Below are 15,000 nucleotides of genomic sequence, written 5' to 3'. Positions count from 1 at the left end.
CACACACACACACACACACACACACACACACGCACCCACGCATTCATACACAATTTTTACTTTCGTCTAACTTCATATCTACTTAGATAATGAGGAGTTGCCTTTCTTCATTAGTGAATAATTTTCTTTAAGACAAACTGATTATACATCGCCTTAATCATGTTATTTCAACCATGTGTATCCATATGTATCCTAATTAACATTTAACTTTACATATAGAAGATGTGGCGTTTCTAGCAACTAATTCGAGAGCCGTTTTTTTTAAAGACTAAACTTCATGAAGAGGTTAATTCCTGATAAGATAATAGGAACATGTTATCATGGCCCTGCCGTATCTCCATTTATATTTCTGTTGGAAAAGACAAATTTAGCCTCGGAAGAACCTTCGTTAAATGTATTGCACTGATTTTCTTCGTAGTTTAGCTTTACAACGCATGTCCTTCTTGTGTTAGGTATTTACAGATATTTATTTTTTGTCAGTGCTACTTTGAAATAGTTCACGTCACTGACAAGACACCAAGAGCTAACTGTACTGGCAGTGCCTCTGATTTAACGATTTTCATCGAATTACTGTCAAGTTTTGCCATATCGTTTTGCATGAGAAAAGCGGTTCTGATAATTTTGGATGTAAAAAAAAGTTACCAAAGTCTTTTTTTTAAGGGGTTTTATGGAACGTATCGTTGTAATTGGGATAACAGTAACGTGAGATTGTGAATTTGGAGATCCACGCTATTTGCTTTCCAAGAAGAAGAAATTTTTAAAAAAGATATTCAGTCAGAATTAATGGAAATATTGTGAATGTGTCGGTGCAGAAGAATAATATCGATTGTTTGTTGTATTATCGTTCCCAGAAAATAAACGTATACGGTTATCTTGCTTCTAATTATTATTATTACTTGACAGTCTTGTACTTGAAGTTATTTCTTCTATATATGTACAAATATTATATATGAAATAATTACATACAGGTTAATATTCCTTTTCGTATGGCATAAACTACTGCCTCCTCGGTGGTAACACTCTTGCGCTGCCCAGCCCTTACTGATGCTCATTTCACTTATAAACACCTATTTTCGTATAGCTTCATGGAGTGTCTTTCTGTAAATGATTGATATACGATGAATAAATAAGGATTTCTGCATACTACTGCAAATAATCACGTCCATAAAAGTCATGTTTGGGTCAGGAAAATTCTAGCAATATAAATCCGCATGTGAAACTGTTGCGCGTGGCGATCGGTGCGCGTGCGCTTCACAAGCGAGGGGGTACTTCAACAACCAGACTTGGATAATAACATGATTATATTTTACTTTTTAAAGAAAACTTAGATATATTGATTACATTAGAACCTACATTAGTGCATTTCGAGTTGATATTAAACGAACAAATACTCGGGAAAAATCGGATAGCGTTTTAACATCGAGTGATAATCAAAGAGTGTGGGTCGAGATGGTGGTGGCTGGCAGGGTGCGCGCAGCTACACACCTCAGTGTGCAGTGCGCTAGGCTTAGCTGCGGATCCTCGCTGCCCTTCTTCCGTGGCGTGTGTGTGTGAGTGGTGTAGTGTGGTACAGTTGTGGCGCTGCCACTGTGTTGTGTGGTGGAGGTCGGTAGGACCGTCTAGCCAGGTCGGTGAGGAGCGCCACCCGACACCGCGACCATGGGCTGTGCCATGTCTGCGGAAGAGCGGGCCGCGCAGGCCCGCAGCAAACAGATCGAGAGGCACCTGAAGGAGGATGGCATCCAGGCTGCCAAAGATATTAAGTTATTGCTACTGGGTAAGTATCTGAAGGGATCAAGGCGCCATTGGCTATGCATTGCTAAAGGAGCGAACTCCATGAATTATTCGTGGGCGGCCAACGCTACGCTAGTGCCCTGAACCGAGATGCGGAAGCCTCGGGCTGGACGCCCATCTTACGGGCGCCGGCACAACTGGCGTGGCACAATCATGCGCAAGTCACCCAGATGGGCGTGGTCACCCAAGTACAAAATTCGTTAATGAGGCCGCCTTGTACGGTTACGTTATTAATACTACACTTTACAGAAAACACCGAAACAGAGAAATGGAAAGACGTTCACAAGACTCCATCGCCGACTTTCTGGCGAGGGCAGCGTGGGTGGTGCCATCTGGAGGGTGACAGGGAAAGCTCGCTAAGCAGCACTGGAGCTGGGACAGCTGACTTGGGAGGGGCAGATTCGGAAAGGGGTCGGGGAAGGGGTGGTGGGGGCATGGGCAGCTGGCCGATGGGGCATGCGATGTCAGGAGCTTACTTTGGAGAGGAATAAAGGGATGGGATAGCCAGGCCAGCGAGAGGGAGAAAGGGGATAGGAAGACCGCAGAGGAGGTTGTGTCTCAGGGATTCCATGGTGTTAGATCTCCCAGGGGAAGGAGGAGGGAGGCCGGGGGGAGGGGGGGCGGCAGCATCAGGATTCTAGTAGGGGCAAAGGGCGTGAAAGGGGCAAAGAGTAGAACCAGGGGGAGCAAGGATCCTAAAGCTAGGTGGTTAGACAGAGAATCAAAGGTCTAGGTTAGGGTGCTAGAACAGGCTTCAGGGACAGGTAAAGAGAAAGGAGGCCGCAAGACCGTGGTGTAGGGGCAATTACGACCGCTGGAAAGCAGGGAAGGAATCACCAGTAAGCAGTCTTGTGTGTGTAGGGGGGGGGGGGCATGATTCAAGGCCATTTATGAATTCACTAAGAGGGAATATGAAGGAACACACACACACTCATTCTCTCTCTCTCTCTCTCTCTCTCTCTCTCTAATGTTCATGTTTATATATCTTTATATATGTATATGTATATATATATATATATTTATATTATATATATAATATACATTTATATATATATATATTATATATATAAATGTATATATGTATATATATAATAAATATATGTATATGTAGATATATATACATAAATATATATATATACATATTTGTGCATATATACATATACATATGTATATATGTACATATATATATATATATATATATATATATATATATATATATAAATGCATATATAACTATATATATATATCATTATATATAGATACATATATTTATATATAGATATATAAATATATATATATCTATATATAGATACATATATTTATATATAAATGTATGTATATATGAATATTCTTATAAAACTCTATATATGTTTATATAAGTATATATATATATATATATATATTTATAGATATATATATCTATATATATATGTGTGTGTATTTATATATATTTATATGTATATATAACATAAAAAAAATATATGCATATATATATATTTGCTTTTATAAATTATATACATTTGCTTATTTATACATATAGATAGAAAAATGAATATATATATACATATTTATATATTTACTTACATATATATTTATATGTATGAATATAAATGCATAAATGTATATGTTTGTATATTGTGTATAATATATATATATATATATATATATATATATATATATATAGAATATATATATATGTATGCATAAATGTATAAGTGTATATATCTGTATATATTTATATACATATCTACATATATACATATTTATGTACACGCACATACACACACACACACACACACACACACACACACACACACACACACACACACACACACACACACACACACATATATATATATATATATAATATATATATATATATATATATATAATATATATATATATATATATAAATATATATATATACTATACATATACATAATATACATATATACATACATACATACATACATACATATAATATATATATATAATACATATATATATATACATCCATAAATATAATATATATATATATATATATATATATAATATATATATATATAATTTATATGTATAAATATATGTTATATATATGTATATACGTGTGTATATATAATATATATATATACATACATATGCATATATATATGTATATATATATATTTATTTATCTATCTATATATATGTATTTATGTATATATATATACGCATATATATATATATATACATATATACATATTTATATATTTATATATTTATACATAAATGCACATTGTGAGAGAGAAATAGAGATAGAAACGAGGGAAGAGGGAATAAAGAAGAAAGGAGAATGAACAGGGAAAGAAAGCACACTATCTCGGAATCCCTCTCTGCCTCTTTCACCCAGCAGCCAGGGTGGCCGAATTCATCTTCATTGTTGCTCTAGTTGATCGTGTTCATTGACATGCAGTGTGAGATAAAGCATTGACCAGAACGCATGAGAACCCGTATTCTACGCGGGGTTGCAATGTGCAGAGCCCTGTAGCGGTTGCAGGTGCTGAGAGCGGAGACAGCATGTGCTAGATGTTGAAACAATTAAGGAACGAACTAAGATTCAAAGCTGTGTCGGATCTGTCTGAAAAATCGACCGTAAATAAAGTATGTTTTTGTGGTTTTCGTCATTTTTTTTTTACGACTGTATTGACTGCTAAGTTGGACAGGCGAGAAGGCCCGAGGGTTGTTTGACTGGGGTGTGTGCTGTAAACTGCCGGTAACTGATCCCAATTATCAGTTAGAATAGTTTAGTTAAAGGGTCGAGTTGTTTCGTTTTACTGCCAGGCAACGTCAGCGGGGATTCACTCACTCCACTCACTCTACCTCCTCACTCACTCTTCTCACTCCACTCCGCTTCACTCCACACACACCGGCCCACTCAATCACTCTACTCCACTTCTCTCCTCTCCTCTCCACTGCTTTCTGCTCATTCACTCACTCACTCACTCTCCTCACTCCACACACACCAGCCCATTCTACCACTCCACTCCTCTCCTTTCCACTGCTCTCCACTCATTCACTCACTCTTCTCACTCCACTCCGTTCACTCCACATACACCGGCCCACTCAATCACCCCACTCCTCTCCTCTCCTCTCCACTCCACTCCACTCCACTGTCTTCCACTCATTCAATCACTCTTCTCACTCCACTCCGCTTCACTCCACACACACCGGCCCACTCAATCACTCCACTGCACTCCGCTTCACTCCACACACACCGGCCCACCCAATCACTCCACTGCACTCCGCTTCACTCCACACACCGGCCCACTCAATCACTCCACTGCACTCCGCTTCACTCCACACACACCGGCCCACTCAATCACTCCACTGCACTCCGCTTCACTCCACATACCGGCCCACTCACTCACTCCACTCCACTCGTATCCACTGCTCTCCACTTACTCACTCACTTCACTCACTCACTCCACTCACTCCACTCCACTCCACTCCACTCACTCCACTCACTCGCATCTACCGTTCCCCCATGGATACAAATCGCATATATGTGCAAGCCTTCAGGCCAGAAGAGTGGGTTTATGGCGTCTCTCTTAGATTGGTGTCGTTTCCTCTTTATGAACACGTATCTGCGGGCCGCCGGGGATCACGGACACACCCTAAATGTGTCACCGAACGTCATTTAACTCGATTGGCTCTCACATTTCTGTTGTAATTCGCAACAGGAACCCTCGAGCACAGTCTCTTGGCTTCGTGTGCGTTCGAGTCCGGCCGGGGCTGAAGCATGCAAGTGTTTGGTGGAAGTAGAAATGGGTTGATTTTTCCCTTCATTTCTTCTCTTTGTCTCTTTCCTTCTTTCCTTCTTTCTCTTCCTCATATATCCCATTTCTCCTGTTCCTATTCCTCCTCCTCTTCATCATCATCATCATCATCATCATCATCATCATCATCATCATCATCATCTCGTCTTCTCTCCTCTCACCTTACATCTCTAGTCTACATCTTCCTCTTCGTCCTTCTCTCCCTCGTCTTTTCGTGCTTGGGTCTCTTCCTCCTCTACCCCTTTCCCCTTTTCATCTCTTCCTCCCATCCACTCCCCTCTTTTCTCATCCGTGTTTGAACCTCTCCTTTCTTTCTCCTGTCCTCTTCATTCCTGCTTCTCCTAGCCATTTCTTTTCCTTCCCTTCTCCTTCCCACCTCCGTCCCACTTCCATCCCACTTCCTTCCTTTCTCCTTTCCTTCTCCATTCCTTCACCTTCCCTCGCTCCTACTTCCTTCCTATTTCCTTCCTTTCTCTTTCCCTCCTTCCCACCCCTTGCTCTTCCCTCCCTCCGTGTGTGTATATATATATATACATGTATATTTTCGTCCGTATACATGTCTATGTATATATGTATATATCTACGTGCTTACGTGCATCCGCCCCTCCCCTCGCCCTCCTGCACACAAGGCGTGATGTAACACAAGCTGCATCCTTCTATAACAAACCGGCGTCTCACTTCGGCGTATCGTTATTCAGCTTCCTGTTACATAGACTTGACCTTGGAGTGGTGCGAGGCCCTTCAGGTCAGCCTCGGGAAGTCCCTTGGTACGAGAGAGGGGTATATGTGTGTGTGTGTGTGTGTGTGTGTTCAGGAGTAGAATGTGTATAGTACTCTTACTCTTACTACTAGTATTGTTACTGCTACTCTCGCTTTTGCTATTGCTATTGCTAAGTGTTGTTACTGTTACTACCATTGCTATTGTTCTTTCAAATGGAACCAGCAATGCTATCACTGGTAATACTTCTGTCGTGTTGCAGTTGTCACTAGTGTATTTCTCTAATTTTTTTCATTCATATTTTTCACTACTATTCACTGATGTCCATCATTGATAAGCCTAACGTAGGGAAGATGTTACTGGTGTTACTTTCACGAAGGGTACATAGCCGGGTCTCGCCCCTTACATCCCCCCCCCCCTTTCGCTCGGTGGGTGATGGACCGCCCGATGATTATTTTTGTAGCTCTTGTTCGCCTTCTGCAGCTTCCTCGCGGTGTGGGGGCGGGGGTGGGGGTCGGCATCGGCTGGGAGGGGCAGTGGCAGGGGAATGGACGGGGGGTGGGGGCGTATATGTGGCAGGGAGTGAGGTTGGCAGTCGTATGACCCGTCCATATGACCCCCAGTGTTTACTTTCGAGACGCGTGCATGTGTAGAGGGGGCGGCATTGAGACGGCGCTCGTGGGTGGAGGCGGATGAAGGTGGGCGCTGTCATCTGGCTGTGTGGCACCGGCAGGGGAAATAGGGCGTCACGAAATGGAACAAGTGGCAACGCCAGAGGGCCTTGTCATCCCTTCCTGCCACGGCCCCGTCAGTCTCTAGATGTGCTTTAACTCTCTGACTCTATAAATTCTGGCGCTTCCCAGGAGGCTTTCTGGAAGAATTCCTATCGAGGACAGGGCGCGATGTTCTCTGGTTATGCTTCAGGGAATACTGGGGTCCCGGGCAGGAATAAGGGACTCGCAGGGAGTGGCCTGACACTTCCTCCTTGAAGAAGGGCACCCCGGTCGGAGTTCCCCCTTAACAGGTACGACCCGCCTTCCCTATGTCACTTCCCACCACTTTTCTCCTCGTGCGTTCAAGGAGCTACAAGGAAGTGCTGACATTTAGATTGGGCATTGGTGACTTGTTGAGAAACAAGTGTGCGAGGTTCTAGGACTGTCCTCCGTCCTAGATAACACATCCTCTGCTCTCCACATCCTGTCCTGCTCCCACAACCTCACACTTACTCACTCCGTGTGACCTTTTTTCATTCACCCTCCTCCATACACACGCCCGCGCTCTTTGCAGGGCGACCGTGTCTCAACGAAGTAGCCCAGACCCCAAACATGCGAAGGCTACACAGTCCTCACACACATTGGCGATACAGTTATCACACCGCACGGCCCACACACTCGGCAGCGTCGACGGGGTTGGCTTATAATCATGCAGTCCGTGTCTTGATCTCGAATAACTTAGAACGTGCAACATAATGCGGCGATGCGATGAGAATCTCCGTTTTGTTCGACACTCACAACCATAGACAGATGTACGCTCCATGTAGATGAATTGGTAATGAGATGAGACGTATTTATAGCCTCGCCCGCAGTCGTCACCCAGGGCATGGGAGGAATCGTCGAGGGTCAAAGGTCGAGACGTTTTCCTGCAGTCTAGTACACCTTCGGGGGGTGTTCAGTCAGCGCCCCTTGTGAAGGTCGAAATAGCCAGGGGCGCTTCGGGGCAAGGGGCCTCGGGGCATACCTGCACGTGGAGGACCAAGGGAGGCAAGCACGGTTAAAGGACCGTGCCTGCTCATGGTACCTTCACACGTATCTACTTGCCAGATCATAAGTTGCTTCTGTACAGTGTTAAAGCCAAGGCCAGACAGGTTTTAAGATGCGCTGCCGAAAAAGCGAGGAGTTTGAGCCTAACGTCAGATAGTAAGACGGGTCAAGATTTTTTTGTGAGCTGGAGCCAGATGCCTCTTTGCCTCGGCGAGAGCAAGATCTTCGTTACTCCTCCATAATCCGGTAGTAAGGCAGGAAACCAAATCGACGAGCGGCTGGCACCAGGTACCCACACCGACGTGTTGTGGGAGGGGTACCGGGGCACTGGTTGGCGTCATGAATCGCCCTGTAATCTACGACTTTCTCTGCTTAGGAAAGATACGTACTGGTGTGACGAGCAACAAGCACCTTCAGTCCACTCGGCCAGACATGCTGTATCACCTCACGGAAACCCATGCGGATCGCAGTCGAATCTAGACTAGGAATATTTGCAAACTCCGCGGACAAGCGGGTACATTCACATGCCCTACTCCGCTGACTGATCCTCTGTCCCCTCCTTACCCTCTGCAAGTAAGTGGGGACAGATTTTGCCAGGTCGTCGTTGCAAAACCCCCTCCACCTCGCCCCCATATTTTAGTGGGGGTTGCAAATGAATGTAGCATCTAAGGCGGGAATTCGTTGGTCGTACAACTTGCGTTTTTGTCCAGGTTTGAAAGAAAAAAAATCGTACCTGAAAATAGAACATTTTTGTAGAGAATGGCGTGTGCCTGCAGTAAATTGGCGGAGAATGTATCGAAAATCCTTGATTTAGGGACAGAATTGTCGCCAGTTGGGTAGTCGCATTTATACGTTGTCCCTCAAGCCTGAAGTCTGTGAATATATATCAAGCTCAGTCTACTCCTCGCATCACACCTCCCGAACGTAACTAAGGACAGCGTGTGGAAACTGCACAAGTCCACGATGTATTTGTAGCCTTGTTGACGAGGAGTTAGTGGAATCATAAGAGATGCTCGCTGCATTAAATCGATAACTAATGAAGAACTTTCAAGGAAATGGATTGTTCCGTCTCTTGCCTGGTGTGGATGTACACAACATATGCCGTTACCGTGGTGTGTGGATGTGCCCTTTTATTCACCATTTCTGTTATATCAATAATCTATTCGATTTTTAAAATCCCTCTTCCATTTTACCATCGAAGGCACACGCTAGGAAAGTAATGTCCCTCGAAATAACCAACGTTTCCTTATTTAGAATTAAGAGTAGAGGGAAAGAGAAGCGGCAACCGCACGCACAGAGACGGCGCGGGAAAAATCGATCTGCCGCTAACTCCACATCTGTCCGTTGGAGATGTGGCAGCACCGCGCTCTCGGCTCCTAAGCGTGTTACTCTCCTCCTTCCTTTTCCATCTCCTTCATTCGGCGATGGGGACGCCTAACTCCTTTACTCCAAGATAGGAAGGATATCACGCCATCATAGGAGCGGAGAGGGGATAGGAAACTGACGAAGGGAGATGCGAGAGCAGCAGCAGGAGTTAGGGGAAGAGGAGGAGGAGGAGGAGGGGCGGGAGAAGGCTCTCGCTTACAGATCGATGTTGGTGGATGTTTGTGTGACGAGGCAGGACGCACTACCACCTACTTCTGGCCACTGCGGGCTCTCGAGGATGAATATCGATGCCGTGATGGCGGACAGAGTGAATAGGAAACCGATAAGGAGATCTTGTCACTAAGAGGGACCTGATAGGTGTTAAGTGCGTTGACAGCGAGAGTAAGGCTAGGAGGAGGTCGTAATTCGGCGGCAGACTACGAAATCCACGGACGATAGGAAGGATTTCTGTAATCGCTATGTAACTTCGTCATTACATCTATGTAAGGTCGTCATGTAAAGATGTGATTGGCATTCGGCTGTGGGCAGTAAATAAGAGCCATGAGCCATATTCATGAGCGCGCGCGCTCACAAGACAGATACACACACAGATAGAGAGAGAGAGAGAGAGAGAGAGAGAGAGAGAGAGAGAGAGAGAGAGAGAGAGAGAGAGAGAGAGAGAGAATGAGAATGAGGAAGAAAAATTGAAATGAAAGAGAGGTAAGAAACATGCTAAGGGTGGAAGGGAGAGGGGGAGGGGAGGGGGAGGAACAGAGCCGAGGAAATAACTGAGCCTTGTATGGTCAGCCAAGGGAAGCTGAACGTATGGTCTGGAAGGCCGTGTCGGTAGTCGTGTTTCCGAGTCGCGTAATCGAGCGCTTGGCGAGGAATGCGACGGCGAGAGGTGGCTGGCGGAGGGGCGGCGGTTGCGGCGGCGTGGGTGTGCGAGACGTGGTGTTTGCTTTGGGGTTGGTGAGGGTTTGTTCTCGCGGGAGGTTGAAAGCCCTTGCTGTGGAGGGGGGGGGGGAGGAGGAGGTTTCTTCTTCTTCTCGTTTTTCATTTTCTGGGAAGGTAGGTTTAAGGGTGGTAGGTATTGTTGGATTTTCTTTTTCTTTCTTTTTTTCGTCGTAGTTTTATTTTCTCTTCTGGTTTTGCTTCCTCGGTTTTTCATCTATTCTCGCGTTCGCTCTCTCTGTCTTTGTCTCTCTCTCTCTCTCTCTCTCTCTCTCTCTCTCTCTCTCTCTCTCTCTCTCTCTCTCTCTCTCTCTCTCTCTCTCTCTCTCTCTCTCTCACCTTTTCGCTCCTCTCTCGGTCTCTCTCTCTCATTCTGGCTCTCTCGGTCATTTTCTGTCTCCTCTCTCTTCCGCGTTCTCTCCTCCACCTCCTTGTTCTTCTTCCCTCGCACCCCTCCCCTCCCCTCCCTTCCCCTCCCCTCCCCTCCCCTCCCACCCCACCATCCTCTCCTCACCTGCCTCCCCTCTTTCTACATTCCTCACACCTTTCCTCTCCCTCCTTTTCTCTTTCCTTTCCACGCTCTCCCTTCATAACCATCCCTCCTTTTCTCTTCTTTCACTCCCCCTCCCCCCTCCTTCCCTCATCTCACCTCTCCTTCCCCCTCCCTCCATCCGTCTACCCTTTCATCCTTCATCCTTCCATCCCCACATTCTTCCATCTCTCTATCCCTCCCTCCCTCCATCCCTCCTTCCCTCCCTCCCCCCCATTCTTCCATCTCTCTATCCCCCCTACCCCCTCCTCCTCCCCTCCTCCTCCTACCCCCCTACCCCTACCCCTACCCCCTCCTCCTCCCCTCCTCCTCCTACCCCCCTACCCCTACCCCTACCCCCTCGCTTCTACCCAGCCCGTTCATTACCGAGCGAGCAAAGCGTATAAGGAGCCGTCCCTCCGGTTGCCTTGTCGGTCGTTCGCGCCCAAGTCGGTCAAGGGTGTCACGCTCGGACCGGCGGAGGGAGTGAGGGAGGGCGAAGGTAAAGACGACGAGGAAGGGGGGAGGGGGAGGGGGGGCGGAGAGGGCAAGGTGGTTGATTATTTACTCTCTCATAAGGAGGAATAGCGAGAAAGCAAAGGGGGGGGGGGGGGATTAGAGGAAAGCGGAGGGGAAATTTTTTTTTTTTTTTTTGAACTCTCTTAATGAGGAATTGGGGAAAAACGGAGGGAAAATGGCTGTGAGGAATTGGAAGAAATCAAAGAGAAATTGGCAGTTATATATGAAAATAGTACTCTCGTTATCGGTGTAGAGGATGGATGAGGCTATGAGGTAGGTGGGACAGAGAGATGGTGGGGAAGGGGTGGAGGGAAGAGGGGGGGGGGGAGGAGAGAAAGACAGTGATCCCTGGGTTGTAGTCGATGACACGCCCTGGGGAAAGGGGGGAAAGAGAGAGAGAGAGAGAGAGAGAGAGAGAGAGAGAGAGAGAGAGAGAGAGAGAGAGAGGGGGAGGGGGAGAAAGGGAGAGAGAGAAAGAGAAGAGAGGGTGTAGATTGGGGTAGGGGGGAGGGAAAGGATGGGATGAGCTTCTACGCGCATGGTGTATGTCGCCTGTGTCACACCGTGTCATGTTCCGTGCCATCTGTTTCCCGCAAGAGGTGTCACAAGAGGCCTGCGGAGGATGCACCAAGGCTGGCGTTCGGTGCAGACATTTCCAATCTCACGGAACTATTTTTTTTTCTCTCTTTTTTCTTTTCCTATCTTCGTTTCTTTGTTTCTTGTCTGTGTGTTCTTCCCCTCTGATACTCTCTTCATTTGTTGCCTGTGTGCGTTTCTTTCTCCCTTCTCTCCCTTTCTCTTCCCTTTTTTTCTCTCTCTCTCTTTTCTCGTGTATTTACCTTTTTTTTCTCATCACCTTGTCTCTGCCTCTGGAGATCTTGTTTGTGTGTGTGTCTCTCTCTCTTGTCTTTACTTGTTTGTCTTTCTCTCTTTATTTCTTGTTTGTCTCTCCCGTCTTTTCTTCTTTGTGTCTCTCTTTTCTAGTTTGCGCTTCGCGGCTTTTCTTGTTTGTGTCCACGTGTTTGTTCTGAGCGCACGTGTTTCTTAAGGCCAAGTTCTGCGTGCGTTGCTGAACACGACAGGTTGGCGTTACTTAAACAGGTTTGTTTCGGGGTCTGTCGCTGCTCCCGAGTGAGACTTTTTCTTTTAATTTCATTTTATTTATGAAATTTCCTTCCCTTAACGTACTGGAGGATGGCAATGACGGCGCATTTTCACCTTGTCATTAATTAAGCTATTTACATGTCTATGGGAGATGTAAGTTAAATCGTTTCTTTTGTTTGTCATGATTAATCGTCGTTTTTTTTTTCTTTTGGTCCGCAGAGCTCCGCCGTTTTTGAGAAATTATTCCTCGTTAGGATGAATCATGAAAGTGTCTGGCGCTGGTAATGAAAGGGCTTTGCATATTTTATAGACGAAGATTTTGCACCTGTATGCAAAAGTTATTGATCCACGACTTGAGAGAGAAATTGCGTCAAGTTATTTTACATTATTATCAGTATGTTATCAGTATTATCGCTGTACTCATATTTAAAACTGATCTTTTTAATCACACCCGGACAGTGATCCATCGCCATTGATCAGCATTTTCGTTTGATTGGCGTGGGAAGGGGGGGGGAGGTGGCTTGCATTACAGTGGGTGTAGAAGAAATGTGTATGTTGAGGGTGGGGCTTTACAGACCAGAAGGAGGGGGGAAGGGCAAGGGCCAGGGACGGGGGAGGGCAAGGGACAGGGACAGGGAAGGTAAGGAGCGTTGGGTAGAAGAGTAGCATTATCATGTAAGGTGTGCATGGGCGACGCACGAAGACAAGGCAGTTCGTGGAGTGAGAGGGACACCGGTGTCCGTTATATGCGAGTAGCCGCTATACCCTGGGGGCGGGTGGACGGGCGGGCATGGGTGTAATGGCAGGTTAGAGGACATACCTGAGGCCTGTATTGGGTGCGGAAGGGAAGGCGAGTGACGCTGGATTTTGGGGTCGGGGCAAGGGGCGCAGGGACTGGAAAGAGGGTGTCCTACAGTGGCCGTGGTCGGGAGGGGAGCCAAATACGTGACCAATTATCACGTAGAGTATATCGAAAAAAAAAAGAAATGAAGCGCATAGCCGTTGATTCAGCTCTTCCGCAGATAACGTGTAGAAGGAGACTGTTGTGGATAATGGGCCATCGGATGAGGCTCGACCGCGTGTGTTCCCCGGCCCACTTTCCGCGCCGGGCAGCGGTCACGTAAGGATCCCATGCGTGGTCGCCCCCCTCCCCCCGCCCCCAGAGTCTACGCACCTTTCGCCCCTCCCCCCCTTTCCACCAGATTCTCCACTCCCCCCTCCCCATCCCCCCCAAGGTTCCACGCACTTTTCGCTTCCGTGCTTGTGGTCGTTGATGGTTTTCGTCGCCCTGCTGTCGTTTCGTAACGCGCATTAGGCTGTGGACTGTATAGCTTGCTGGTGTAAGTGAATTGTTTTCGGATTTGCAAAGTAGAGTCGCCACATGGGAGTCGCAACTCGCACGATAAAAAAATGGAAATAGATTTAAAGAATAGATTGTAATAGATAAAGAAAAGACGAATTATATGGTTTCATTTTATCAATACCGCTTCACTGGCTTATGTAACATCACAGATTTTCCGATAAAGTCTATCGGGAAATATCAGGATTCTGTAAGAACATGTTTATGCTCCAAGGTAAACAAGAGACGGATGTTTGTTCAAATAGGTTGGAATCCCCACACCAGATCCCCTTCACGGCACCCTTATGCCACAGATCTCCATTATAATAATCCGTTCATTAGTATCAGATGGCATATAATTCCCCGGCGCGATACTTGTGAATGGAGTCTTGGTACGGGGCGAGTGGGTGGAGGCGGGGAGGGGGAAAAGAGGGGAATCGGAAAGGGGGGGGGGGCGTAGGCATTAGAGGGGAGGAAAGGAGAAGAGTTATGGGGAGATAGAGGGAGAGGAAAGGGGAAAGGAAAGTAAAAGAGACAAGAGACAAGGAAAGAGAGAGAGAGAGAGAGAGAGAGAGAGAGAGAGAGAGAGAGAGAGAGAGAGAGAGAGAGAGAGAGAGAGAGAGAGAGAGAGAGAGAGGAGGGGGCGGGGGGCAGAGGTAGAGAGAGACATAGGAGGAGGAAAAGGGGAAGGGACAGGGCGAGGGTGGAGTTGGTAGGGTTTCGTCGATTGTTGTGACACGCCCCCTTCAACGGTAGGTCTTCACCTTACACGACTTGCTTCACTTGTCTCACTCTTTGGCTTCCTAATCCAATGTTGGTAATTGCTGTGGCCATAAAGGCGGATGTTGTTAGCGTTGCCGCCTTAGAAGCTCCTGTAATCCTCTTGTTTATAAATGTTTTGTGGCTGAGCGCTTTAGAAGGGATTATGAGGCATGGAAAGGGGAGAGATTTGGAAGGTTACAGGTCTTTTTTCGGTTTCACATTCATTCTTTAGACGTAAGAGAGGTTAATTAAAGGGCCTACACTTATACCTTACAATCGGATAGGGAGGGGGGGAGAGTTGATGTGTTTTGAAAAGAACGAACACTCAAACGAATCGCCTG

The 15,000-nt window shown here is 46.1% G+C and overlaps 1 protein-coding gene across 17 annotated transcripts in view; it reads left to right on the top strand.

Annotated features, from left to right (window-relative positions):
• Window positions 1-15,000, top strand: part of Galphao (G protein alpha o subunit) — a 154,875-nt gene that overhangs the window by 39,274 nt on the left and 100,601 nt on the right. Inside the window, exon 1 of one of the 17 annotated variants that reach the window (XM_043017647.2) lies at window positions 1,264-1,777. The exons of the other annotated variants lie outside the window; for them this stretch is intronic. Coding sequence (XP_042873581.1) covers window positions 1,660-1,777 — 118 coding nt within the window. The 5' untranslated portion in view covers window positions 1,264-1,659. Of the gene's footprint in view, window positions 1-1,263; window positions 1,778-15,000 lie in introns of those variants that run through there. 17 annotated transcript variants of the gene reach the window in all.

This window comes from Penaeus japonicus, unplaced genomic scaffold, assembly GCF_977035675.1.
Source record: "Penaeus japonicus unplaced genomic scaffold, GWHDUDI00000001_assembly GWHDUDI00000016, whole genome shotgun sequence".
NCBI classification, from domain to species: domain Eukaryota; kingdom Metazoa; phylum Arthropoda; class Malacostraca; order Decapoda; family Penaeidae; genus Penaeus; species Penaeus japonicus.
Note: the sequence above shows the minus strand (reverse complement) of the source record. Positions and strands in the feature narration are given on the sequence as shown.